Consider the following 27,569-nt stretch of genomic DNA (forward strand, 5'->3'; position numbering starts at 1 on the left):
CGGGCCTCTCCGGAGGGGCGGGCGGACGGGCGGAGCGTGGGGGGGGGGGCGTGTCCCCCTCCGTCCCGAGCGTCGATTGGTCGGGCAGCGGGGAGGGGGCGAGACTGGAGCCTGGGTCTCTGCCCCGCGTCTTTGCCAAGCATTCTTCGCGGAAGCTGTTCCAGCATCGTTGACGAGGACGTGAGAGCGGCGCCTCCGGCTCGGGCAGCATGGCTGAGAAGCGGCAAACAGGGGACGCCGAAGCCCGGCGGCTCCCCGACTCCTTCAGGGGTGAGCCCCCCGCCGTCGCCCACCGCCCCCAGCCCTCCCCTCGGGAACGAGCCACAGCCTGGTTGTCCCAGGCTCGTCTCCGTCGCGTTTGAGCCATGCGACCGCTGCTTTAAGCTTCGGTGACGCTGAGAATAGCGAACCCTGCTCTGCGGGCTGGGGGGGTCAGATTTAGGGATGTTAGGGTGCAGAGTGCCCTGCGGCTTGCCTGGCACCCGGGGGACGCACCCACTGCAGGGCACGTTTCCAACACTGAAGCCAAGCGGGGGCTCGCGTGCTCCAGCGGTTGCCAGATGCCGGGGCCCTGGGCCAGCGCTTCGCGTTTATCATCTCGTGGCATGCATGCGGGCAAGGAGATGCTTAAGTGACTCGCGGCCAGCGAGCGGTGGAGCCGGGGCGCAAACCTGCACCCCACACCCAGGACCCTGCGTCTTCCTGTCGCGCGACTCCCCTTTCCTTCCCACCCCGTCCCCTCCAGCCAGCCTTCGCCTACCCCCAGAGTGAGCCCCCCTTCCCCGGAACTGAAAAGAACTCCTGCTCCCCCAGCCCTACCTCTGGCCGATTTCATCTTAAGAAGCAAGACTGACCTGTGAGGTTTTGCCCCCGCCCCTCACATATAACAGGTTACATTTGTGGAAGAAAAGAAGAAAGTCTCTTTCTCCTCTCTTCCCAGCTTTACTTTCTGCCCTATCCTGCCCCCTCTTTACTCCCTTTGTCCTGGGGACCTCGCCTTCGGGGCTTTTGTTTCTCACCAGGAGTTCGTTAAGTACTCCCACCCTACCAGGGCCCTCCCTGTCTTGAAGGAAAAAACCTTGAGTGGCCCATTTTGTTTCCCTGTGAAGGAACTAGTACCCTTGAGAGGGCTATCACTTTGAACCTTTATTGGCTAACTCCTTGGGGTAGGGGTGGGGTTGCAATAGAGAGGTGACAGTCCTCCCCGGGGGGGGGGGGGTGCTGGGTCCCTCCCAGGGGCTCGTAGTGATCCAAAGGAATTATTTCTAAGGATGGAATTTCAGACAGGCTGACATAGAGAGCGACATTTTAGGGGGGCTGGGTGGGCTTTTCCAGCATCCCACAAAGAACATGATATTGGACTTAACTATTCTGATTAGTTGTAAAGCAAGCTTTGTCCACCCATCTAATATAACTCCCATTCCTTTACCCAGCCACCCTTCCCAGGAGCATCAAAAGAATTATCCCTCACTTTTCTCTGCTAAGCACATTGGAGAGTTACTTTCCCAAATCAGTAGTGTAACAGGAAGGATGTATTTGAAGAAACGGGTACTGAAAGAGGTTGAATTACTTCAGAGTCACTCAGTTTATCATTAATGGGGCCATATTTTAAATCGGGTTTTGACCGACTCTCAAACTTGCAGTCCACCTCTTTCATAGTTGGTTGTCTTATCCTAGATGGGAAGGTGGGTAGGATACTTCCCTCTGTGCCCTGACCTTTTCTGGTGGGAGACAGAGGGACTGTGAGGACAGTATTAGCAGTTTGGTGAAAGCAGTGGGAAATCTGTTTGTAGACGTTCTTTGGGAATACACGTGATCTGTATTTATACTTAATATCCCTTTGTTTTTTCATGGTCACAGACCAGTTTTCACTTCTAAGTTCTTTTTCTTGGTTCTACGATTAACTTTTTTTTTTTTTAGACAGAATGTTTTTTCAGACTCTAATGAAAACTGTGTGCTCCTCAGAAAATTATACATACAAACAAAATTTTGCTTAGTCTAGTGAAGTCTAGCATCTTTTTTTTTTTAATATAAACTTTTGAGATCCAACACTGGTAGGAAAGCCATTACTAGAATTTATTAAATAGAATTTATTGAGTGCTTGCCATGGGTCAAACAGAGCCTAAGTGCTTTACAAACATGATCTAATTGCAGTCTTCTAACAGCTCCACAAGGAAAACATTATCCACCATTTTACAGCAAGGAAACCAGGGCTCAGAGTAGAAAAATCACACATGTGTGTGCTTCAGAGCTAGGTTTCAAAGCTGGGCTATGTGATTTTCCATTTTCCCTATCCTAGAGCTACCTCCAAAATGTATACCCCAGAGAGGACCTTCTCAGACGTCAGTACTTCACTGAAGGTGAGAGACAACAAAGAAAGCCCAAAGGAGCCTAGCTTCAGTCCAGACCTCTTGAATAAGACATCTCCAGAAAGCTGCCTATGAGGGAGGCAGTGGAATAGAAAAGCCCAAACTCTGTCCTTTTGTGATTTTGCTGACAGTCTTAGGAATATGAATATGACCAAACCTAGTAGGGCAAGAGCCAGTGCCTTCACTTTGTAATGAAATAATGCAGGTGGATTGCAAAGAAATGTATTATTATAATTAAGAGGCATGTCAACAGAATATATCCCTTTGGGAGAATGCCTGAAAATAAGCAGAATCAAGGGACTGATTTGTTTATTTCAGTTGTTACAGCTGATCAGATTGGGGAGAACTTTGTAACTTCTTTAATAATTAATCTGAGTTAAACCATCAATGGTCATAAATTAACTCAAACCAATGACCATGTCTAGTAAAGCTGGCATATGCATATATATATGTGTGTGTGTGTGTGTGTGTGTGTGTGTGTGTGTGTGTGTATTAAGACGTTTCCTTATTATATGTTCTTATTACAGATAGACTATTTGTCTGGGTTTATATTATCTTGGTAAAGGAATTACAATTGTCATGGTAATACATTGTGAAGTGTGGAAGGAAAAAGGTTAGATTACAGTCAGTGGGAAAAAGGAAGTGTGTGTCAATTCTCCTTTCTCCATTCTTTTTGAATCTTTGTCTATACTCTGGGATTGGTAAAGAAACTTAAACCCCAGGCATTTAGCCTGACATTTCAGTAGATTAGCCTCTGAAGATGTCTGTCATAAAGTATCAGCCAGTAAAAATTATACCAACTTTGTCCAGTTGTGAACATACTTACGGTAAGAGTGGAATTTAGAATTCAAAGATCTGAATTGAGATCTCAATACCATCATTTACTACCTGGGTCACCTTGGGTAAGTCTCAGCCTCCCTCGCCAATTCTTTATCTCTGTCCTGGACATAATCTTACCCGTAGTAACTGTCTCCCAAGGTTTCAAGAATCAAATGAGAAAATTTATGTGAATGTACTTTTGAAACATTGAAATGTCAACTATTGAGATAATTCATTAATGGGGAAAACAAAGAATGAAGTTAACAATGACTATTCAGAAAACCTAGTAATTATTGCAGGGAATTTAACTTTATGGGCAAAAAGTTGTATGAAAGACGGTCCAAGATGATTTAGAGCTGTGTTGTCCTGCTCAGATGTAGTCTGTTTCTCCTCCAGAGATAGAGTCCCCAGGCAGATTGTTAGTCTTGATATTTTCTCAGCAGTGTTTAGGTCCCAGAAGGCAATTCACTTACTGAAAAGTTTATGCCTATAAACTGTATCAATATGATCTTTAAGTTGTAATAAAAATAGCAGCTGCTATTTATTGAATACTTCCGAGCGTCGAGTACTTTTTGTTGGTTTTTATATAAGTATTGTTCTTTTCCCTCATTTTACCACTGAGAAAAGTTAGTGGTAGAATTGGAATCTGATCCCAGAACCCTGAGCTCTTAGCCACTGCTCAGCTTCTTGACCTCAGTTGAAGAACTGTGCTTCTGTCTGCCCCGCCCCACTTTTTTTTTTTTTTTTTTTTTTTTTTAAGCAAGCTCAATGCCCAGTGTGGAGCTTGAATTCATGACCCTGGGATTGAGAGTTGCATGTTCTACCAACCGAGCCAGCCCCCCCCCCCCCATTTTTATATAAAATGTTGTTGCCCTCCAAAGACTTTTATGAGAAAAATTTCATTGTAGATACTTTTAAGATGTGCAAATAAAGGAGCTGGGGGGAAGAAAAACACAATGGAAGAAGGAGGAGGGGTTTTGTTCTCAATATATTTCAGCTCTAGTCTAAATTTAATTCACTTAATAACATTATGAAATTGTTTTTCTCCAATTTTTCTGAATATAACTGTTTCTATCTTTCCAGCTATGGGCAATATTCAGCCCAGACATATTCATTCTGACAACTGCTTTGGGACAGAGAAGGATTCTGAACTGTAGTCAACAATCATTTACTTGGGAGATGTTTTTCGAGTACCTGTTTTGCTCTAGATGTCTGCTGTATTAGCTCATCTATCTTCACATTTAACCCTCTCAGGAGGTACTCCTATTGGCCCTATTTTTAAATGAGTAGATTGAAGCACAGAGAATTAAGAAACTTTCACAAGATCATACAAATAATAAACGGCAGAGCCAGCTTTGAAACCATCATGCTATGTCGTTTTAAGAAGATCAAAATCTATGAGGAAGATAGACCTTGAATAGGATAATGACAAGTATGCTAAATGTGTTTTAGAGGGGGTAAAGTGCTTTAGGCGATTTGGAGAGGAAGCCTATTTAAGACTCAGGGGGTTCTAATTTAAAATTACTCATGACACCCTCACCTCTTTTTCCTCCTGCTTTAGGGCTAGAACAGTCAAATGGAGGAAAGCTACAGAAAACCCCCAAGATGCTTGGGAAAGAAAATATTTACACTTAATTTCCTTACTCTTTTCAAGCAATGCGAAGGACTCCTTTTTTTCAACTTGTATTGGAAATCCTTCTTAAAAGGGTTTGTCCATTCCCTTTTTCTAATATCTCATGGTAAACACCTTTTATGACTCAGATCCCATAATGCTTCACCAGTATCGGATCTTTTGGTCCGGTATTGTAGCCATAGATGGTTTCTAATAGGGAGGAAAAGGTACTGTCTCCGGCCATGGTTCTTAACTTGATACCATCTGGCCTGAAGTCACTCCAGCCGGGAGAATAATTTCTTCCCTAGAGGTTTAAGGATACGGGCATTCGAAGAACTATAAACCATGCCTAATTAAAATAATCATTTGAAAGATGGGTTATAGTGTGTGCTTGTTGCTTTGAAAGCCTCTGCCCAAACAAATGCAAGTTGTGATCTCCAACTAAATACTGACATTTTTTCAACATACATTTATTGAGTCCCTACTGTGTGCTAAGCTCTGCCCCTCTCTCGCTCCACCTGGTGTCATTTTTCTCTCTGCAGTGTGCTGCCTCATTTTTGTTTCTCTCTTCACTTTTTTCTCCATTTCTCTTCTTTTCCTTTTCTTCTGTTTTTTCCCTACCCTTCCTGTCTTTCTTTTTTTTTAATTTATTTTTATTTTTTAAAAAGATTTTATTTATTTGATTGAGAGAGAGAGAGCACGAGCAGGGCATGGAAGGGCAGAAGGAGAGGGAGGATATAATCAGAAATATTATATCCTGAATATTTCTACCTTTCAGAAAAATTCAGAAATTGCCAAGACCTTTCATTTCGACCTACCGTTGCTCCTTAAAAAGTGCTGTTAGGACCATGCTGTTAGCATGTTTGTGAGACCAAATTCCTAGCCCTCTTATCTCTCCCCACCCAAACAGCACTGTTCTTGGCAATGCACAAAGCGGTGAAGAGCTTCACTTGCCTTCCAGGAAAGGGGAAGGAAAAGATTGGCCTTAAATGTTGCTGTTCAGGCCTTGCAACAATCCTTGGGCTCATCTTTTTCGTTTTGTGTGTATTCATGCAAACGAATCTTGAGTTAGATTTTCAGATATTGTGTAAGACCTTTCTGGCCTTTCCCTGAAGAGGAAATCTAATCTTTTGAACTTTAGAACAAAATTTCAATGATAAATGGAATTTATTATTGCACATGATTTCCAGCAGTGCCAAGTTCAGTAGCCCTTTTAGTAAGTCAGCTGATACCGTATCATGAACGACATGTAGAGTTCTGAAATTATGCCTGTGTTATCAACTTGCAAAGATTATTTTACTGCTTTTTTTGGACGCTCACCCAACAAAAATTACCATACAACTTGTTTTGTTTTGTTTTCATTTGTTTTGTGGTTTTGTTTCTTTTCTTCTGTCTCAGCTCAGAAAGTCTTTTGCTTTATTACCCTGGAACTCCAGGAGGAATATTTCATACTTACTTTACAGACTTTTGTGAATATTAGAAAGATGGTATATAAGGAGTCCACTTGTGGCTGGCAATGTGATAGACATTCAATAAATGGCTATTATTAGTAATAATTAAAGATACCTCCAGAATGAGAGAAATTTAAGAATTATGCAATTTCATCTTTTCAGCAAAATTAGTTTGCACAATAAAAATGCATGGAAATTTTAGTAAGTGTATATGCGAGCAACAGAGTTTCTATTTGGGAAAATTGGACATAACCTAAATGTTCATTAGGTTCATGGAACAATGGACTATTACTATTCGACCTTTAATAATGAAGAGTATGTGCTGACATGAAAAGATTTCACAATATGGGGGGAAAGCAGATTCAAAATTATTATGTATACCATTATGTCATTAAAAAAAAAAAGCAGGGTAGGAAAGGTTTAGAGGACACATAGCAAGGCAGGAAAATCATCGCCTTCTAGAGATAATGAAAGTATAGATAATTTTTCTTTTTTTAATTTCCTTAGCTACAATTTCAAATTTTTATGAGGACAATATTTTACTTTTAAAATAAGAGAAAAAAGCAGTGTTTTTTTTTAAATTTATGTCAGTTCCGTGGAGATAAGCCCAGTTTGAATATTGAGTTAAACAGTGTTGATGTATCCACTTCTATCCATTGTCAAAACCTTGCTTTGGTCAGTTAAAAATTTAATGCAGTTTTCAGAAGAGTTGGTAGTCAAAAAAATCAACCGTGGCCAAGTAGCATTTATGACCAAGTGTCATGGGATCACTAATCTTTAGGAGTGTTCCCACCCAGCAATAGCAACCAGAGTATCTCAGGAATGCTGATTGCTCAGTACTTGTCTTTTACCTCATGCAGCTGGTAGGGAGGATCCAGTCTTCAAAGTAATGAATGAGAAACTTGAAGGGAATGAATTTCATGAAATCTGGGGGAGTAGCTGAGAATTTCTTTTCTTTGGCCCAGAAATGGTGGAGGATGAAGGGTTCACTGATAGCCTGGTGAAGTTGAAGCCTCACCTGTCCGAGGCATGTGATCTGTATACCTTTTAGGAGCTAATACCAGATGGGGACAAATTTCAAGGGTTGAGAATGGGATAGTTTAGGCACTAGCATAATACGAAACAGTGCCATCCCCGGGGTATACACCGATTCTTTCCAGCGGAGCATTTGAGATGTGAAAGACCAACCCAGTTTTTAGGATACCCACTTCATTTCTTGTTCCTCTTCATTTGTAATCCCATGTATTCATGTGGGGCTTTCAAAAACACGTCACAGTGGAAATGAGCGCGTGTACACGTATGCACACACACACACACACACACACACACGGGAAGAGACTGGGCGGGAGCAAGAGAAGAATAAGAAACATCGCTGCCCTCAGAGAGTTTATAGTCTAATATGTTCAGGACACAGAGCTATGAGCTTTGCCTGGAAACAGGAGGCTTGGGCAGCATTTTAGAAGGAACCAGATGCTGTCAGAAAAGTATTTGTGGCCAGTCTGTTCCTTGTTTGGACCCCAGTTCACTTTGGAAGCCTAGACCTGAGCCTGGCCACCAGCCTCGAGACTGTCATGCTATAAATAGGCCCAGCTGGAATTAAGAGGCCTTCCTCAGTAGGAATATCAGATTCCATTCTCAGAACTCCGACCATGCTTTCCCAGTTTGGATACTGTATTGAGAAAGTGCTCCAAACACGAAAACTCCTTTCATGAGGATTTTTTAATTCAGAGGCAAAGGACCGAAGGAGTGAATTGACTTAGAACATGAGCTCTGGGGTAGGATGACCCGTGTTTGAATCCCAGGTCCTCCTCCGTCAGTGTGGCTTGGGAAGGCTTTGTTGCTTCAGTTACCCCATTTGTAAAATGGAATTAAAAATACTTAGGGTGCCGGGGTGGCTCAGTCGGTTAAGTGTCTGCCTTTCGCTCAGGGCGTGATCCCAGGGTCCTGGGATCGAGCCCCACATCAGGCTCCCTGCTCAGCTGGGAGTCTGCTTCTCCCTCTCCCCCTGCGTGTGTTCTCTCTCTCTCCCTCTCTCAAATAAGTAAAATCTTTAAAAGAAACACTTAACTTCACAGGGCTTTGTAAAGAGTAAATGACATACACGTCTCGAGTAACTGAACACAGTGCTTGTGACACATCGTCTATAAGTGACAGCTGTGATTATCGTCAGTCGTGATAATGCCTAATGGAACTTCCCGCGCAAGCAGCAGTGTGTCCTCGCTTGGAATATCCTCTCAGTAAACTGTCAACGACCCCACAAACTATAACTCAGAAACCTCCGGGAGACTAACTTAGGGCGCTTTTATCCAGGTGTGCGTAGGACGTTTACCTCACACTGTGACACAGGACCAGAAAACCACAAAGTCATCTGTAGTATTTCTGGGCTTGCATCCTGTGTTTCAGAGCACTTGACCTGGAGGCCACCTTGTGTCCCTCTTCTCCCATGCTGTCAGCCTCAGCTCTGCTCATCTCTTGGCCTGCTGTGGCTTCAAAGGCCTGTCTCCCTGCCATCTTTGCCCTTCCCAGCCATAACCACTGCCCGGCCTGCTTCTTCCCCTCTTGCCGATCTCCCTCGTTATTAAGACAGTTTCCTGGAAATATTGCAGAAGCTTTCTGTGGTTCATGAGAGAAGTGATCGTATCCCTGGGCCTTCTCCGTCCCTCCGCCCTCCACAGAGAGGAAAAACAAGCTAGGAGTGTGGAAGATGCTGGATACGGAAAGTGGAAAACACAACCCAGGAAGTGAAGGCGGTTTCCCAGGATGGGAGGGAAGGCAGTCCCAGACCAGCTGCTCTCACGACCAAAGAGAGCAAGTCCAGACACTCCTTCAAGAGACACTCTCTTAGAAGAGGAAATTGGTAGAATACCTAACCCTTGTGAGAGGAGACAGACCATTGATGAGAGCTTTGAGGTTGAATCAATACATGCATTAAAAACTAAGCAGAAAGAAAAAGCAAGACATGGAGAAAAAACCCAAAAAGTGGTATGGGACAGAAAAACGAATTAGACATCCCTACCTGGCTTAGCTTTGAATTGCATTTACATATTCATGAAATGTAAAATCTGAAAACAACCTAACCAAAATGATGATATAATTAGAAGGAGGGGTATATTTATGGGGTGCAGAGAAGCTAAATCCTCTTCCATAGTGGAAAGTCATTAAGTCATGCTCAAAGTGGAGAAGGCAACAAGTAACAAAATCAGCATTTTATTTAGAAACATGGAGGTATAGACCAAAATACTCAGCCAACAGAGCAGTTGCCTTTGAGGAAAGCAAAACTGGAAGAGGTAAGCAGGGGACTGCTCTCTTTTTGTACTAATCTTGGAGAACTTTGGGACTTTTTAAACTTTATACAAGTATAACTGATAAAAAAAATTAAAACAGAAAAAGCACAGATGAAGGGCACCTGGGTGGCTCAGTCGGTTAAGCATCTGCCTTCAGCTCAGGTCATGATCTTGGGGTCCTGGGACTGAACCCGGAGGCGGGCTCCCTACTCAGCGGGGAGTCTGCTTCCCCCTCCCCCTGACCCTGCTCGTGCTCTCTCTCTCTCTCTCAAATAAATACATAATTTTTTTTAAAGCACAGATGCATAGCAACAAAGGCTAAAAAAAAGGTGAGAATAATAGAGGGGAGAAAAATAGTTCACAGATTTTAGTTATAAAGGTGTGTGGTTTGGAAGAATATTCATCATCTCTGGATTGAATAATTTCCCCCTTTTTATACTTTTTCTGCAATTCTTGCAGTGGAGCGTGTATTACCTTCCTAGTAAGACAAGAGCTAGTTCATGTTGCAGGAAAGGAAGCAATTAGAAAAGTGAGAGGAAAGCTATGTACAAAGATGTTTATGATACATTGTTAATGATCCCAAGAAACCAGAAACAGTGTGTCTAATCATCCGGAGAAGGGTAATAAATTACGGTGCAGGTGCCGTGAACTCGCGTGCAGTTCACCTTTAGTTAAGCTGCCTGTCAGCTTAAATGCTCTTTGCCTTCCTTCCCTGCCCTTTTGGTATCTTCCTTAACTGTTATGTCCTTCAGGAAGCCCCTCTGACAACCTCCACCATCACGTACCCGCCCCCCCCCCACTGTCACCTCCGTCCTAGCTGCGTAAGTTACCCCTATTCTGTGGTTTCAAAATGCTCGACAGTCTATGTCTACACTTACCGCCTAATGTTATAATTATCTGTCTTGCCCCCTGAACTTGAACTTTCCTGATAGCTGGGATCCGATCTTACTCACTTTTACCACTCCAGGGCAGAGCACAAGACATAATAAATATTAGGTGCCTAATAAATGTTTTCAGGATAAAAAATAAAGTGGGAAATCCTTGTCACGTTAAGTAGATGAGAAACAGCAGCAGCTGCACGTCAGGGTTGTTACAGGGCTGAGACGGGGAAATCCGTGTAAAACAGTAGATGCCAACGAGCTTCGGTGTGTTCAGTGAACAGAGGGTGAAAGTGGTGGGAATGTGCTGATAACAATGACAAGAGTTGTATATTTTTTGTTTGCACAGATGGCCCCAGTACAGGCCTTGGACCTTGTGGCTGGATTTTGGTGGCTGTCTCGTTCTTGTTCACGGTTATAACTTTCCCAATATCGATATGGATGTGCATAAAGGTAAAGACTATGTCACTGGAGTCTGCAAAGGGGTCACCCCGTCACCACATAAGCCCACATTGTGTGTACGTGTGTGAAAAAGAGAGAGACCTACCGGCCTGAATTCTTTTTCCTTCATCTCTCCCTTGGAAAATTCCCTCCAGTCACCTCTTGTAATGGGATTTGGGGACTTCCTTTCAGCCATTGTCCAGGCAGTCCTTCTCATTGGTTAGAGTAAGGATCCCCATCTGAAATCTTCTGAAATCAGGAATGTGGGGTGGTCCTGTCCAGAGTCCAGACGCTGGGCTTTGCTTGCCGGCTCCATTGTTCACTGTGTGACCTTTGCCACGTTTCCTCCCTGTAAAATGGGAGGAAGTAACAACACCCACTTCATAGGGCTGTTGTGAGGATTAAATGATGTATTTAAACATACTTATCCCAATGCCTGGCATATGGTAAGGGCCCCCCGATGGCTGGTTATTTTTTCCATAAAGTTATTAATACTTCGACAAATGACTGTCATTTACATCTTCCTAGGAAGGTAAAATATGCTCCAAGAATTTTCAGATAAGTTTATTATTATAATTTAAAGGAATCGGGAGACAAGCTATGGGAAATTTAGTTGGTTTTTGTTGTTTTTTTCTGTATTAACAATGCATGAGTACCTGAATGGTGACGGTAGCGGCTGAGGAGTGGAGTTACGGATTTGCGGCTGTATACTGCCCAAATGGCCCAAATTTTATACGATGACTATTGCTTTTATAATCAGTTAAAAAAATAGTAAATACTATTTGGTATTATGTGCTTGGTAATTAAACATTGGACATGTTATTTATAGATACTGTTTGGATTTTATTTTATTTTTTTTAACTTTTATGTGTTTAAGAAATCCCTACGCCCAGTGTGGGGCTCAAACTCATGACCCCGAGATCAAGAGTTGCATTCCCTAAAGACTGAGCCAGGCAGGCACCCTGATACTCTTTGGACTTTAGAGAAAAAACAAAATAGAGGCATCTCACCTGTTTAGAACAGAATATATATTTAAGAAGCCATCTATAAATATATAGCATATATAAATAGTTGTACTCCTCATGTTAAATTATTATTTGTGTTTTTAACCTAGATCATAAAAGAATATGAAAGAGCCATCATCTTTAGATTGGGTCGCATTTTACAAGGAGGAGCCAAAGGACCTGGTCAGTACTAGAATTCTGGGTGGTTGGCCTGGAGACTGAAATTCTTCTCTTGTTGATGTGAATTCCCTCACGTGGGTCCCTTCTCTGTCGACTTGGAAAACCGTAACAGACGCCGCGTAACAATAGCAGTGGTGCTGGCCAGTCCTGCTACAATCACCCTTTCCTTCCCTGGGCTCCCCTCCCCTTCCCATCCCAGCTGATAAGATTATTTTGGGCCAAGAATAGCCACAGCTGTGGAAGTTGGAGCATGAGAATTCCTACTCCTAAAGGCTTCCTAGATTTTATTCTCTATGCCTTTTTGGGGGCAAACTTCCCTTAAGCCCTACTGTATTCCAGGCTCTGGGAATTCAAGGGAGGCTAAAATATAGTTTCTGCCCTCCAGGAGCTTGCTGTCTAGCGGGCACTAAAAGGAAACCGTTACAATCCCACGTGATAAGTCCTATGACCGAGTCATTGCAGATAGCTGTGGAACCCCAGAGACAGGTGACGGACCCCAGCTAGTAGGATGAGACCAGGCTTTGGAGGTGACATCTCAGCTGAGTCTTGAGGCACGGAGAGGTGTTGGCCAGAGGGGTGGTGTTCCCAGCAGAAATGGCAACATGGCGCAGAGCGATGCAGGGGCAGTGTGATGGGCCCAGGGGCCTGCGGGTAGCTCAGCCCAGCGGGAGCACAGAGCTCGAGGAGAGGGGAGCGGCCAAAGAGGGACCCCGGGGCAGGTCATGCGGGACCCCGTGTGGCACGTTCAGGGGTCCATAGGTCAGGAAAGATTGCTGTGCTTTGGTCGAGAAAACGGGTCACAGGAGAGAACCTGGAAGACCTAGAAAGACGTGGGAAGGATTGCGTTGGTCCAAGTGAAACCCAGACGCCCAGTGGTGGTGGAGTCAGGAGATGACGTCACGGGCCTCGGTGGCAGCAGTTGGGTGGGGGGAGAGAGCAAGAGGATACCATTCCTGGCATCTGGCCCGTGCACTGAGACGAACTAGCTGCCTTCCGCTGGCTACGTTGGTTCTGTTAGAACGAACGGACAAGGTGCCCGTGTCGCTCGATAATGTTCTGTGTTTCTTTGTTGCAGGTTTGTTTTTTATTCTGCCCTGCACTGACAGCTTCATCAAGGTGGACATGAGAACCATTTCATTTGACATTCCTCCTCAGGAGGTAAGGTGGGCTTTTGCCATCAATAACAGAGGTCATGTGTGAAAGTCGCTGGCGATGAGAGAAGCACAGACTATGTTGGTGGTGAGAGCATGGGCGTAGAGCCTGTCTGCTGTCACCATTTTCTAACTGTGTGGCTTTGAGCAAGTTCCTTAACCTCTCTGTACCGTAGTTTCCTCATCTGTAAAATTAGAGGTCATAATAGTAGGACCTACTCTTTTTTTTTTCTTTTTTTTTTTGAGATCGAGAGAGAGAGAGAGAGAGAGAGAGAGAGCATGAGCAAGCAGGTAGGAGGGGCAGAGGCAGGCTCTCCGCTGAGCAAGGAGCCTGACGTGGGGCTTGATCCCAGGACCCTGAGAGCATGACCTGAGCCGAAGGCAGACACTTTACTGACTAAATGACTGAGCCACCCAAGTGTCCCTAGGAGAACCTGCTTTAGAAGGTTCTTGTGAGGACTACCTGAGACGTTATATGTGCAGTGCCTAGAATAGTGGCTGGTAAATAGTTCGGTGCTGCTACGTGTGTATCATCACCAAGCGTGGCGTAATGTTGACGTAAGTGTGATGTTAGCATTATCATGTTTGTCATCCTTTTGCCTGCCACATTTCTCTGCTATGGGTTTCGGATAGAAAATCCGGCTTAGTGCAATATTCTCCTTAAAGTTCTTGATTGTATTCTAGATAAAGAATTAGGAGCTGCTCATTTGCCATTTTAGATGAAGCATATAATGCTTTATAATAGTAACACTCTGTGCTCTTTCAAACTACTTCACAAGTAATATCACAGTGGAGACTCACAGCAGGATCCTGGAAAAGCGTGTAACTGCCGTGGGGCAAAGGGGTTCCACCAGACCAGAGTGGCAGAGCCGGGAGCGACGTTCAGCTCCATGCTCCATGCTCAATGCACCCGACGTTCGCTCCCTCATGGCCCGTGACGTAGTGAGGGCCATCCTGGGCCGCACGTCTAGGGAGGCATCATGACCGAGGCAGACAGAAAGCCTGGAAACAGGATGAAGGGAGGGACCGAAGAATAGTGTCAAGTGTTTCCTGGCCAGGGGCCAGGCGCACAGCAGGAAGGTGGAGCCTGGCCCTATGGCCTTCTCTTGTCCCCGATTCCAGGAACCAGCGTAGGAACCTCCTTGCTGGTACCCATCCAAGTAGTGGGTGAGGTCGGCCTTTATAACCCACATGCATGTAGGGACACCAGGAATGACTGATACCCACAAGAACAAGGCTAAGAGCTGTGCTGTCTTCTCTGCATGCGTTCCCATCTTTCAGAGAAGATTGACCCTCACAAGGAGCCCCTGGCAGGGCAGCTGGGAGTCCTGGCATTCTCCTCTGTAAACACTGCAGACATCTGGCAGGCTTGCTGGAAGCTGCTGCCTTCCAACAGCTCTCTCCTCTCCTGCGAGCTGCTGAACGCGGAGTGGATTGGAACTTGGCGAGCAGTCCTTTTTCCGATCCCCTGTGAATTTAATATGAAGGAAGATAAAAACTCTGCCCACGATAAACAGCAGGCAGAGAGGCTGCAGCTTTAGAAAGCTCTGGCTGTGGCAGTCGCAGGGGCAAGAGACTGTTTAGAAATGATACACATTTTCCTATCACATCATGGGAAATAATTAATTTTCACACAAAGATGGTAATATACTATTAGAAGTATTTTTAGATTATCAGAAGAAAAGATAACTGCTTTCCTGCCTGACGGGGATAAACAGCTATGGAAGACCGTTGTCATTACTACCTGCCATTTACAGAGCCCTTCACACTCGCAAAAGAGCCTGGTTCTACCGGATCTTCAACTTCAAAGCAGTTTGCAAGCAATTTGCGTAGAACTGGGCAGCGTTATTAGCGCCATCTCAGAGATGCGGACTCTCTAGGTCTAGCAGTTTAAGAGCCTCACTAGGGATCACCAAGGAAGATACAGGAGGTACAGCTCAGGTCTCCTGACCCCCCCTCCCACGCTCTGCCTCAATCACTGTATTCCTAGGGTCACGTTTCAGGTCATCTCTCGTTTATTCACTACCTGCTCTGTATCCAACAGTCTGCCACTGCTGGAGATGACAAAGACAAACTGCCCTCAAGAAATGCATAGTCCAGGGGTGCACGGGTGGTGCAGTCGTTAAGTGTCTGCCTTCAGCTCAGGGCGTGATCCCAGCGTTCTGGGATCGAGCCCCATATCAGGCTCCTCTGCTAGAGGCCTGCTTCTTCCTCTCCCACTCCCCCTGCCTGTGTTCCCTCTCTCGCTGGCTGTCTCTCTCTGTCAAATAAATAAATAAAATCTTTAAAAAAAAAAAAGAAAAGAAAAGAAATGCGTAGTCCAGTAGAGAGGCAACGAGGTCAACCAGTAACACGGTCACTGCAGTAAGGTGCAAAGTGAAAAGTATTTAACCCTGCCGAGTGAGGGAAGTTTCACAGAGGAAAAGACACTTGAGTTGTGTCTTGAATAATGAGTAATCTTGTGCCCATCTGATGGTGTGAGGGAGAGGAGAGGAGAGGACATCCAAGCAGAGGGGACACCGGCACGAAGGCCTGGGACACGGAACATGGTGTTCGTGGGACCTACCGCTTGTCCTGTGTAGCGTGTGTGCAGGAGGGAGTGGGAAGGAGTGAGACCCAAGGGCCGGCTGTCCAAGGACCTGTAAGCCAAACTAAGCCGCCCTGAAGGGGGTAGGAAGAAGCATTGACGCATGATGTCCTGGAAAGCATTTTTATGTAGCATGCTATAAAATATATTTTTACCCTGACCTCTCCCTATAACAACAGTCCTCATTCCCTTCGGTTCGACCTCACTGTGCTGCCGTAGAGAGTTCATGAAGCCTAGGTTCTGCCACAGCACCGTGCCATCTCGTGCACTGTGCTCCCTGCCCTGCATGCTCTCACGCCACCCTTGGGAAATTATTTCTTCCTGCAAGACGTAGTCCAGGTGTCACCCCTGCCACCTACAACTGTCCCTCCTTTGTCCCATCAAGGCTCCCTTGATTCCCCACCCTCTTTGAAAGTACGAGTCGGTGTCTCCAGATGTGTTGAGTGATTGAAGTAATGTTTTTTGTTAAAATTCTAAAGGCATTGTTAGGATGCTTTGTTGTCTTCGTCCATTCGGGCGGCTATAACCAGATCCCACCCACTGGGCGACTCATGAACGACTGAAATTTATTGCTCCCCATCCTGGAGGCTGGAATCCAAGGTCAGGGTAGCAGCAGACACAGTGCCTATATGAGGGGCTCCTTCCTCGTTCCTAGATGACCATGAGGGTTCAACCCTCAAGACCTAATCATATCCAAAGGCCCCGCCTCCTGCCATCACACGGGGGTTGGCTGTCAGCTTCTGAATTTGGAGGGCACACAACATTCAGTCGGTAGCACTTACTAAAGACAATCAGCCGGTGTCTTAGATGTTCTGTAGAAGAACGCTGCCTACAGTTCTGTTAAAGCAGGAGTTGGTTGGCAGGTGTAAAATGGCTTTCTTTCTGTTACAGATCCTCACCAAGGATTCGGTGACAATCAGTGTGGATGGCGTGGTCTATTACCGCGTCCAGAATGCCACCCTGGCCGTGGCGAATATCACCAACGCCGACTCGGCAACCCGTCTTTTGGCACAAACAACTCTGAGGAACGTCCTGGGCACCAAGAACCTTTCCCAGATCCTCTCCGACAGAGAAGAAATTGCACACAACATGCAGGTGAGGCTGTGAGTCAGCGGAAATTCCAAGATGAAGCCAGAGGGTTAGCGGTTGGCTAATCCAATCGGGGGGGAATCACTGGCCGACCTTTTTCTCGTCATAGGAGGGTTTTCTCAAACTCAATGGAAGGGAATATTTTTCACAAATAGCTCATGATCAACAGCTCAGATACATGCATTATTTTTTTTATTCCCTTCAGTGTAGGGTTTTTTTTTCCAGAATTAGCAGGAATCTTTTTTCTTTTTTTTTTTAATTATTATTATTTTCTTAAGATTTTATTTATTTATTCGACAGAGATAGAGACAGCCAGCGAGAGAGGGAACACAAGCAGGGGGAGTGGGAGAGGAAGAAGCAGGCTCATAGCAGAGGAGCCTGATGTGGGGCTCGATCCCATAACGCCGGGATCACGCCCTGAGCCGAAGGCAGACGCTTAACCGCTGTGCCACCCAGGCGCCCCAGCAGTAACCTTTTTTCTTTAGCGTAATAGTTCTGAGGCCTTTCTAGAAGAGTGCGGGTGTCGTGAAAGCTGTATTCTCTGCGCGAGTCCCATGACTCCCTTGTAACTCGTATGCGTTCTGAACTTCCTAGAGTTCTAGATTATGAGTTACACCTGACTTGTCCAAAAAAGGTGAAGTACTAGAATCCGAGATCTTGTTATTTGTGTAAAGGTCATCATGTGTCAAATCTATGACCTTACCTGATGCCCACAGCCACCGCAGGAAACAGAACGGAAGGTTTCGTTCCTCCCCTTGTAAAGGGACGAAGCTGAAGCACAAAGTACAATGGCTCACCCGGAGTCACATTAGGTCCGGCGCTAGCTGCCACCTATTTTAATAGTAAAGCATGGTCGGGAGACCATACCCACTGGTTTATATATTATCCATGGCCGCTTTTGACCTACAACAGCACGGTTAAATAGTTGCAAGAGAGACTGAAAATAAACAATCACTGTCTGGCCCTTTGAGGACAAGTTTGCCAACCCCTGCATAGTAACAGACCCGGATCAGCTGCCCGGGACCCGGCCCGGCATAGAGTAACTAACGTCTCTCCCGGCTCTCCCCCAGCGCCCTGTCCGCTCCCCAGCCCACTGAGCTGCCCTCGGCCTCTGGGCTGGGCTGAGCATTCTTCGCTGGCCTTCTCTCTTCCGAACAGTGTACCCTGGATGACGCCACTGATGACTGGGGAATAAAGGTGGAGCGCGTGGAAATTAAGGACGTGAAGCTTCCCGTGCAGCTCCAGAGAGCGATGGCTGCAGAGGCAGAAGCTTCCCGGGAGGCCCGCGCCAAGGTAGCTTTGCTTTCTTTGCTTTTTTCTCTTCTCTTCTCTTCTCTTCTCTTCTCTTCTCTTCTCTTCTCTTCTCTTCTCTTCTCCTTTCCTTTCCTTTCCTTTCCTTTCCTTTCCTTTCTTCTTCTCTTCTCTCTTCTCCTTTCCTTTCCTTTCTTTTCTTTTCTCTTTTCTTTCTCTTTAATCTCTTCTTTCTTTCTTCGTTTCTTCCTTTCTTTCTGTAGTTTTTTTTCCTATTGAGTTTTCTTCTTAATTACAAAACAGTAAAACATTGATATAAAAATGGAAATAATCCTCAAGTGTTTAGTCAAGTTGAAAGCCTCCCTGTCGCTTCGAGCCACATCCCCCCAGGGGCCACTGCCCGGGACAGCTTAGTGTCTATACTGGGGCTTTACCTGACGTGGGTGTTAGACTGCTGGCTTGTTTGTTTTACGAAAGTAGGGTCATACCATACCTATTGTTCTCTACCTTGCTCGTTTCGCTGAACGACATCCTGTGAGCACAGCAGTGCGTGTAAAGCTACCTTCTTCTGTGACTGCGTGTCCCATACTGTGTGTTCCCGGTCCCCCACTAAGCACAAATTAACAGTTCTGACTTCAGAGCAACTGGGCAGTCCCGTCAGTGTGCTTACCATTTGTTCCTTCCCTATTTTGTTTCATTCAAAGATTTTATTTTTTTTCTAATTATTCTCTACTCCCAGACATCGCTGATGTCTGCTTCCCCCCCCCCTTCCTTGTCATCCCCATCCCTGCCTACCTCTGGAGCCCGCATGGGTGCGTGCCCCCGATGAGAGGTATCGAGGAAATATCTATTCATCTAACCTAGGAAACAGGATTTCTGGAGCTAATACATAAGCACACCGGGATATCTCGCCAAACCCACGGTAGGGAAGCAGACTCAAGTCTCCAGAATTGGAGCCAGGGACCGCAGAATTGGAGTCAAGACTGAAGGGAGCTTATCATTCCATCTCCTGGGCCCCACCTCACTGCTGACAGCTGGTGGGCAGAGTGTCTGACTCCCCAGGTGAACACTAAAGGGGACAGACCAGCCTTGATTCCAAATTCACAGCAAGGAGATTTTCTTTGGTCAAAGTTTAGTCAAAAGGGCAAAGTCAGATATTAATAACGTCCCACAGGCCCTTGCCTGTATATGAATGGGTGGAGGAAGAGGGTCAGTTCTCATAGGAGGGGTTGCTATGAACTTGACTGATCTCCCAAGACACAAGGAGCAAACCAATCTGTTGTTTTTGTTGGAAAACAGTAGTAGCTGGAGATAATCGGCTAAGCACAAAACCCTAACCTTCTAGTAGGAAGCCCTTTAAGCCACAAATCGGGAACTATAATTTCTTAGCCAGCACCAAATAGAACAGTAAATCCTTTGACAGTCTATGCCCAGAATTTTCTACTAACCAGAATGGTTAGGTTTTCCTAACGTGATAATTAATGCTCATGAGGACAACTTGGTAATCCTGCAGAACCTGCAGGTGCTCTCTCTCTCAAAGTCATCACATTTAGAAGACTAAGTGACATTTCTGGTAACATAAATATGCCCTACGATAATCTAATTCGTATTTTGAAAATTAGGAATTGCTTTTACCTAGAATGTGTCATTAACCAACAGCCCCATTTCCAAGCCATACTGAATGGAACTTCTCATACATAGACGGCTTAGACTATCAGAGCCCGAAAGGTCCTTGGAGATCACCTTCTGAAGGTGACAAATAACCTGGCCCAGATGCTGCCCTCCACCCTCCTATTCCCCTGCCAGTAATTAACCACAGCACTGTTTTCCCCTGAGCTTCGACTTGACCTCAGAACCCTCCTATTGCCCTCCAGGTAACAAGCCTCAACTGCTTGGAATTGGCTCCAAAAATGAACCTTATTTGCCATCCCACTATTCAGATGAAAAAAATGAAGCCCAGGAAGTTTATGTGATTTTCCTCAAGATCACACTGTTGATGAGTGGCCGTAGAAGTTAGAATTCCCCTCTGCTCCTCACTGCTACCTCTGGACTTACTGTGATGGGCAGAGCCTCTGTGCAAGTGTTTCCACCAGCCAGGAAAGAAAATTCCTGAGAACAATGGGAGGAGATGGAGGAAGCCGGTTAGAATGCTGAATTATTGGGCTCCCACTTAGATGAGACCGTAGGGACCATCTAGAATATTCTCGTGGACCTGGGCAGTGACTGCCTTTAAGATGAGGGTGAACACATAGAATCACAAGGAGTCTCTCCCTTCCGTAAAATACAGTAACCGTGCAACCACCATAAGGCCGAAAACTCAAAAATCATGTATTCAGGTTCTCATGGAAAAGAGGGAGTCTGTCTCTTCAATACGTAAATTGTGAAAGAAAAGGGGAGGGTCTCTAGACTAAGACACCAGAGAGAAATTCCTCAAGTTAATTACCATCAGGGAAATGCAAATTCAGATCACACGCAGATGCCACACTGGATATCCACCAGAATGGTAAAAAAAAAAAAAAAAGAAAGAAAGAAAGAAAGAAAGAAAGAAAGAAAGAAAGAAAGAAAGAAAAAGAAAAGACCCGCATGTGGGTGAGGGAGGACCAGGCGCTCTTAATTTTGTTAGAGACTCTAAATTTGGTGCCTCCACTTTGGAAAACCATCTGGCAGTGTGTACCCAACAGAAGTGCCCTCGTGTGTTTACCGAAAGGCACGTACGAGGGTGTCGACAGCAGCGTTTTGCGTTACCCCAAACTGCAAACTGCCCGTGTGTCCCTTGCCGTCAAATGGCTAAAGTGTGCTTTCTTCACACGGAGGCGCACCATGCAATGAAGAGAATGACCGTCCAAGTGCCCCCAAGCGTGGTTTGAGAGGACGGAGCCGGGCACAAAGGAGGACAGATTCTCCCGCAAGCCTGACAGTACGTTAGCCGAAGCTCTTTCTCAAGTGTTTAGACCCGCTCTTAACGACTTGAAATGTAATACCTTTCCGCTTGCACCCCTCCTGATTTCCTGTCTCGTAACTTTCGAAAGAATGCTGGCACGTGCTTTCAGGCTCATCTTCCCGGGTCTAGTCATCTGTTAATTGAGTGGGTGGAGGGGTAATACATCCTGATAAATTAAGGTTTTTGTCCTCTAAACTGAGTGCCTTCTCTCGGTAATACCATATCCAATTTCCCCCATCTCACCTAATGGGACCACCCAGGCAACCGAAACCTAGAAACGGGGGCTCCACCTCTGTTCCTCTCCCTCCCTGTACCCACTCAGCCCCATACTCTGCTCTCCTGACAGCCCTTCAGCCTGTTCCTCCCTCCATCCCCACTACTGGCAGATGGCCCCGGTCTCTCTGGGGCTGTCCCACCAGCAGCTCTCCGTGTCTCCTCATCTGTCCTCAGACATCTGTCAGCATGTTTTCTCCAGCGAGATCTGATGAGGTTCCTGCTGGAAACTGTTCAGCACCTTCCCACCGGCTACAGGCTGCAGACCAAACACCACAGGCTCCCCTCTTCCTCACACCACATTCAGCCGCTTACATTTTTCTAGAATGCGCCCGCTTTTTTTTAACCTCGGTACCTTTCCATGCGTGCTGCCTGAAGTATTCTTCATCTTTGTCCAAACAGCAAAGCTTTCGTCCCGTCCTGTTCAACTTCTCTATCTCACCACCTCACCTTCTGCAAAAACTGCTTTCCTCTGAGGGCTAGCACTGTGCCTTGTACCCGTCTCTGTCAATGCTTGTCACGCTGGGACGCAGCTGGCTGTGTCCGTGCCTGTGTCCCCTCCTTGACCAGTTGCCGAAGGAGGCAAGGGGTCCACTCTCTCCCCCTAGCTCCTGCACAGGGCTTGACCCCTAGCTCCCCAACATTTACTGTATAAGTAAGTGTAACTCCACGGGTCCTAAGACCCTTGCTTCTGATTCTGATTCTCACGGGAGCATTCTGAACCATGAGTATTTTGAAATCCATGTGAAAATAACCTAGTGGAACAGTACAGTTAAGCTTGAGGATCCTGGTATCTTCACCCCTCTTCTGAGGATTGAAATAAAAGGAACTGCCTTGTTTGGCTTCCAAATCTTCTATGCTTCAAGGTATAGGTGGATCCGAAAATCAGGTCTTGACTTCCCACTCGCCATTCCTATACAACAGCCTCCATTTATACGTACCGCACGCAGTGCGGCTTTCTGTCTTCCCCCCCCGTGGCCCAAGAAGGCAGGTGCTCTCCTACTTTAAGAAGAAGAAACCGGAGCTCAGAATGTTAAAGAACCCCCTCGAGGACACTCAGCTGGTTAAGGGTTTGAGGTTTGAGCTCCAGCCTGTCTCACTCCAGAGCCTCCCCACCACCCCAGTGACGTTCAAACTTTTATGTTCACATAACCTCTCAAAGAATTTAGAAAAACTGTATGTCCCCATCACACATTTTAGATAGACCTGTAAAAGTTTTCATTTGAATTGATATACTTGGCTGAGCATATAATCCCTGGCATGTTTTAAATAGTGACATTTTACACTAAAACTGTGAACCTCATTCTTTTAAATGTATCCAGTGAAATTCAAATAACATAATGACTCCGTCGTCTATTTAAAATATGTAGATAAGCTCTTCATAGTCGGGCATGTTTCACTGTTCCTTTTTCTCCTTATATTTTCACTCTACCTCCTCCACGATTTCTTTTCCTAATACAATATATTCTGTCATGAATTATTTTATTACTCTACTGCAACACATTTAGTATTGAAGTTAAAATTAATTTTTTTAAAAAATTCATGCGACTACAAGCAAGGCATTTAAATGTTTCAGAATTTCTCCTTAATAATTTTTTTTTACTAGAAATGCTTCTCTTAGCAAGATGAAGAACTCATGTCTTTGTAGCTGGCTATTACATATTGCCAAAAGATTAAACATCAATTCTGGTCTTAACTTTTCATTTTTATGGATCTAAGGACTAAGAACCTTTGCTTACATAAATAAGTGGGTGGAAACAGAAGTTTTGTTTAAAGTCACACCATGCAGTTCTTTGCACTGCCTCTGAATTTATGTGCTAAAAATATTACATAGCGATCTTCATCAAAAAATATATATTTTAAAGATTTTATTGATTTATTTGAGAGAGAGAGCGCACAAGCAGAGGGAGTGGTAGAGGGAGAGGGAGAAGCTGACTGCCCGCTGAGCAGGGAGCCTGACGCGGGGCTCGATCCCAGGGCGCTGAGATCATGACCTGAGCCAAAGGCAGACACTCAACCGACTGAGCCACCCACCCGCTCCTCAGAAAGTATTTTTAATGGTCATCAACTTTCAGTTCTGTGAGGTTCTTTTTCCTTTCTTAAAAATCAAAGAACTGGAAAGCCATGTGACTTGCAAAAGGATTCGTATCCAGTCGTTAGTCACTCTCCACCCCTACACAGTATTTCGAATTGTCCCTTTCTCTGGTCCCCTGAAGCGTGCACCAAAGGTCACAGTAAAAGAGGGCGTCTTGATCTCAGGCACATACGCAGGCAAATCAGATATGAGAAAAAGGACATATGGAAACTGGGTAACTGGAAATTGCTTTCTTAAAATGTTTTGGCTCGGCCCTGGAAGGTTTAATGTACGTACCTGGGTTTGAAGACTGCTGGTGGACAGCTGCCTTTTTCTGCATTTTGACTGCTCCCTCCTCCCGTGCCATAGGTCATTGCAGCCGAGGGAGAAATGAACGCATCCAGGGCCCTGAAAGAGGCCTCCATGGTCATCACCGAGTCTCCTGCAGCCCTTCAGCTGCGGTACCTTCAGACGCTGACCACCATCGCTGCCGAGAAGAACTCCACGATCGTCTTCCCCCTGCCCATAGACATGTTGCAAGGCATTGTGGGGGCAAAACATTGAGCCGCCGAGGCCAACGCAGAGATGTGCCCTTCCTTTCCAGGGTAGAGTGGGGACCGAATCAGCCCGTAACCTGTAAGGAGAGAGGAGGGCGGGACCTCGACTATCCTTCCTCTCTTTCCTTTTCCGTATGTTGACTGCAAGGTTCTTAGAATGTGTAGTGATCCTAGCAACAGATGAAAATTGTTAGCTTGTAGATACTGAGAAAGAGAAGGGGTGCAGGGAAGGGACCGGTGATTTATAGAAGATAATTTCTTACTCTTTAAAATATTTTAAAGTTCATATATTTAGATCATTATGGAATAGGTTCAATCCCGCTTGTTTTGACTTTTCACTGGGTCATTCTGCAGGCAGGCCAAAGGCAAGAAAATAGGTTATGACCTCCACTTGACACCCTGGCTGGACAAATGCGTTGCAGAAAGCAAAGACCTTAGGCAATGACCAGCTTCTCTGGGCCACACGTGCCTTACTTCCGGGGAATCTTAAGGAAACATTCCTGCCATCCGCTTACTTTCTAATCCCAGGCCATGTTTCAAAATGATCCTCTCTCGAGGGGAGGCGTTTTCTTGCCTGTACCTGTCAACATTGGAGGAAATGGTCAAGATCAGTGAGAAAGATGATGTTAACCCTTGACATACTTTTAAATCCACTGTCACAAAGATCCTTTAAGAATAATATGTTTCTTTCCTTTTTTTTTTGCTCGAAACTTCTTTGGGCCTCTCTACGACCAAATGATTCCCCTGTGGTCTTTCAAACCAGCTAAATACTTGTCACAAAAGTGCTTTTTTCTCACTTTTGCCTATTTTCATATATCAGGTTCTCAATAGTTTGATTTTTTTAAATGACACTTTCTCTAAATTCTATAAACAATTGTTTATATACCCATTTGAATAGCTTAAGGACTAATACTTTTTTAAAAAAATGTCTTCAGAAAGCCATTCTGCTTTACTGTCTGCATGCTATTAACTACTGTACACTGTGAAATATTTTGGTTCCTAGTCCTGTTCATTGAATACTATAAGGAATTCACAATATATTGGGCACATTGTAGCCAATGAGCTTGGGGAGACACTGTCAAGCTTAGGATATATATATACGGATCTAGGTCTTTTTTCTACTTGCAGAATCCTCTTTTTCTGTCACCTGTGTCAATGCCAGAAGAGGAAGTGCTCAGCCCCTCTGAACCACAGCTGCTTATTTTGCAGTAATAGGAAGCACCTTCAGTTTTCCAAATGCCTGTGAATCTGAGCAACTGGCATTCTTCCTGCTGGTCCAAACACCTGAATGGCGACATTCCTTCTTGAGGCTCTGAATTCACCTAGACAGGTCTTCCCTACCCAGAGCCACCCTGCATCTCTGTCCTTAGCGAGATCACTCTGTCAGTCCCAGACTATGAGTGTCCTCTCCCCGATCCCCCATTTCCAAGCTTATTTTAGGAAACCTTGAGTCATGTATCCAAGTTTCCAGATGAGTTTATTAGGTATATATGGAGCATTTTGGCTTGGAACCCAAGGTACTCATTTTAAATAATGATCTTATCTCTTTGGTGAGGCGGTGACCCATGAGGACCAGGAAACAACCCCACATCCTGGCTGAAAATCTCTTCTCAGGCTTCGAGTAACCGTGCTTCTGCTCCTGGAGTTTCCCTATTTGCAGATACCAGTCTTCGCCTCTCTCCCTCGTGGATTCATAGCCCAGTAGGTTGGGATTACATTGCTTGAGAGGGAGGAAGCATAAAAGGGGTCTAGGGTGAGTGTTGCTGCGAGAGGTTTTCCACGTGGCCTCCCTTTCCAATGCTGTACATAATAAAGTGTGCACTTTTACTCATTTTCTTGGGTGAGAGTCTGTTTCTGCCTGCATTTAGTGTCTGTGGATTTCGTTTTTCAGAGGTGGCGTGTGAGATCCTCCCATCAGTCCTGGGCTGGCTACATTGGCTTCTTCATGTGCTCTTTGTGGGCCAAAAAAAGGAGAGCTTACAATTGTCCATCTGTCATCTTTCTTGTCTATACTCCCTCTGGTGCACCTGCCCACTTATTTTCCCTGGGGAGTTGGAGATCCTCAGACACCCTGAACCCGTCGCTAGTTTAATTTCTCTTTGCTTTAATCCAAACAGGACAGGAACTCCCCTTCTGTCACCCATTGGTCTATCATATCTGCAATGCCTTGCACACTGCCCGGCCCCAAGTACACGACCAATACCTACTGACCAGCCCAAGGTCGGACACAGGATCCGAGCCCAGGCCAGCCTCTTCGGCGCCTGTCATGGTACATCACGATGACATCCACATTGTAGATGACAAAACACAAGGTCACTTTTTTGAGGGGAAAAGTTGTTAAGAAGAGAAACTATGTGGTTGATATGATACTGTTCTCAATTCACTATTTTGCCTTCGAGAGAGAAACACGAAGTCCAAGCGACTCTGTTGCCTCCACGACTTCCTTTTTCCGAGCACTGTGGAGCTCTGTCAAAGACCACAGCCACCAATAAACTGAAATTGGCCAATAAACTACCTTGAATGGCAGTAGAGGAAATGAATTCGGGGGCAGGTCTCCTTGCAAATTGTCCTCCCACAAGTTTCCAGGATGTGAGCTGGCTTGCCTAGACAGGCCTCCACCTGCCTCTTAGGGAAGGTTCTAGAAGCTCCAGGTGAAAATGCTTTTGTTCCAGAACTCCGCATTTGTCAAGTTGATTACTTTCACTGTGAAAGTAACCCTTTGGGGTGAGGCAGGAGTTACAAGATCAGGTCCGAATCCCTGAGCGTGACAGTTGAGGTTCCCCTGGATCCCACCCACCTCTCAGATGTGAGGCCTAGCACCCCACCCCCACCCCCACCCCGGCCTTACAGGCTGTTGTCTGTCCCTGAGCATGACATCCTCCCTCATCACTCCCTCTGTACTTGCTGCACAGTCTGCCTGAGAGGACTTGACCCCCCCCCACCCCCTCCATGTCTCACCTGGAAAATTCCTTCTCCACTCCCCTTGTCACCTCTGAGATGAATCAGAATCTCCAGAGGTAGGGCCCCTGGGGCATCTATGCTTTTAAAAAGCTCCCTGGGCAATCTGAGTGAGCAGCAGCTCTGAAATGGCAGTGTAAACACACACACACCCCCTTCCTACCATATAAACCTTCATGCTGGCCTTGGTGCCACAGTTCCAGGAATGGGAGTCTCACTCTGTAACAGGTGGGGATTGGAAGGAGCAGGGGGCAGAGAAGAAAATGGGGGAGAATGTGGGGAGAAGAGACCACAAGGATAGAGGGAGGAAAAGGGATCTGTTCTACAGCAGTTCTGTGCCCTGGTTTGGAACATCCATGGAGAAAACGTCTAGAAGAAACTCATGGAAAAGTCTAAGAAGGACTCTGTGACACCCCGAGCGGGAGCAGAGATTCAGGGCTGGGGGGACAAAGCAGGGCACAGAGGAAGTCCCTCTCCCACAGCTCGGGGAGCCTTCAGGGCACCTTCTGTGACGGTAACTTCAGTAGCAGAGATTTCTCCCAACAGGCCTGGGGCAGCAGAATGACTCACGAAGGCAGCGGAAGCCAGGAAGGTGTAGGCAGATCAGTCACAGGATAAGAAGGCTGTGGGAATGCACCTTGCCCAGACTT

The 27,569-nt window shown here is 45.6% G+C and overlaps 1 protein-coding gene across 1 annotated transcript; it reads left to right on the top strand.

Moving 5' to 3' along the window:
* Positions 1-112: 112 nt before the first annotated feature.
* Positions 113-25,792, top strand: STOM (stomatin). The gene is made up of 7 exons (XM_045791036.2): positions 113-270; positions 10,763-10,866; positions 11,969-12,041; positions 13,114-13,196; positions 16,668-16,871; positions 18,024-18,158; positions 23,774-25,792. Exons 1-7 carry the CDS (start codon positions 210-212, stop codon positions 23,966-23,968), a joined length of 855 nt encoding a protein of 284 aa, XP_045646992.1. The 5' UTR covers positions 113-209; the 3' UTR covers positions 23,969-25,792.
* The last annotated feature ends 1,777 nt before the right edge of the window (positions 25,793-27,569 follow it).

This window comes from Ursus americanus, chromosome 18, assembly GCF_024610735.1.
Source record: "Ursus americanus isolate L20-20 chromosome 18, mUrsAme1.1.p, whole genome shotgun sequence".
In the NCBI taxonomy this organism is placed as follows: domain Eukaryota; kingdom Metazoa; phylum Chordata; class Mammalia; order Carnivora; family Ursidae; genus Ursus; species Ursus americanus.

Excerpts from the sequence above, each read along its gene's own strand:
- STOM (XM_045791036.2), top strand. The coding sequence starts at position 210 with ATGGCTGAGAAGCGGCAAACAGGGGACGCCGAAGCCCGGCGGCTCCCC. Across the intron at positions 10,867-11,968 it reads CGATATGGATGTGCATAAAG|ATCATAAAAGAATATGAAAG; the intron begins GTAAAGACTATG and ends TTTTTAACCTAG. Across the intron at positions 13,197-16,667 it reads TTGACATTCCTCCTCAGGAG|ATCCTCACCAAGGATTCGGT; the intron begins GTAAGGTGGGCT and ends TTTCTGTTACAG.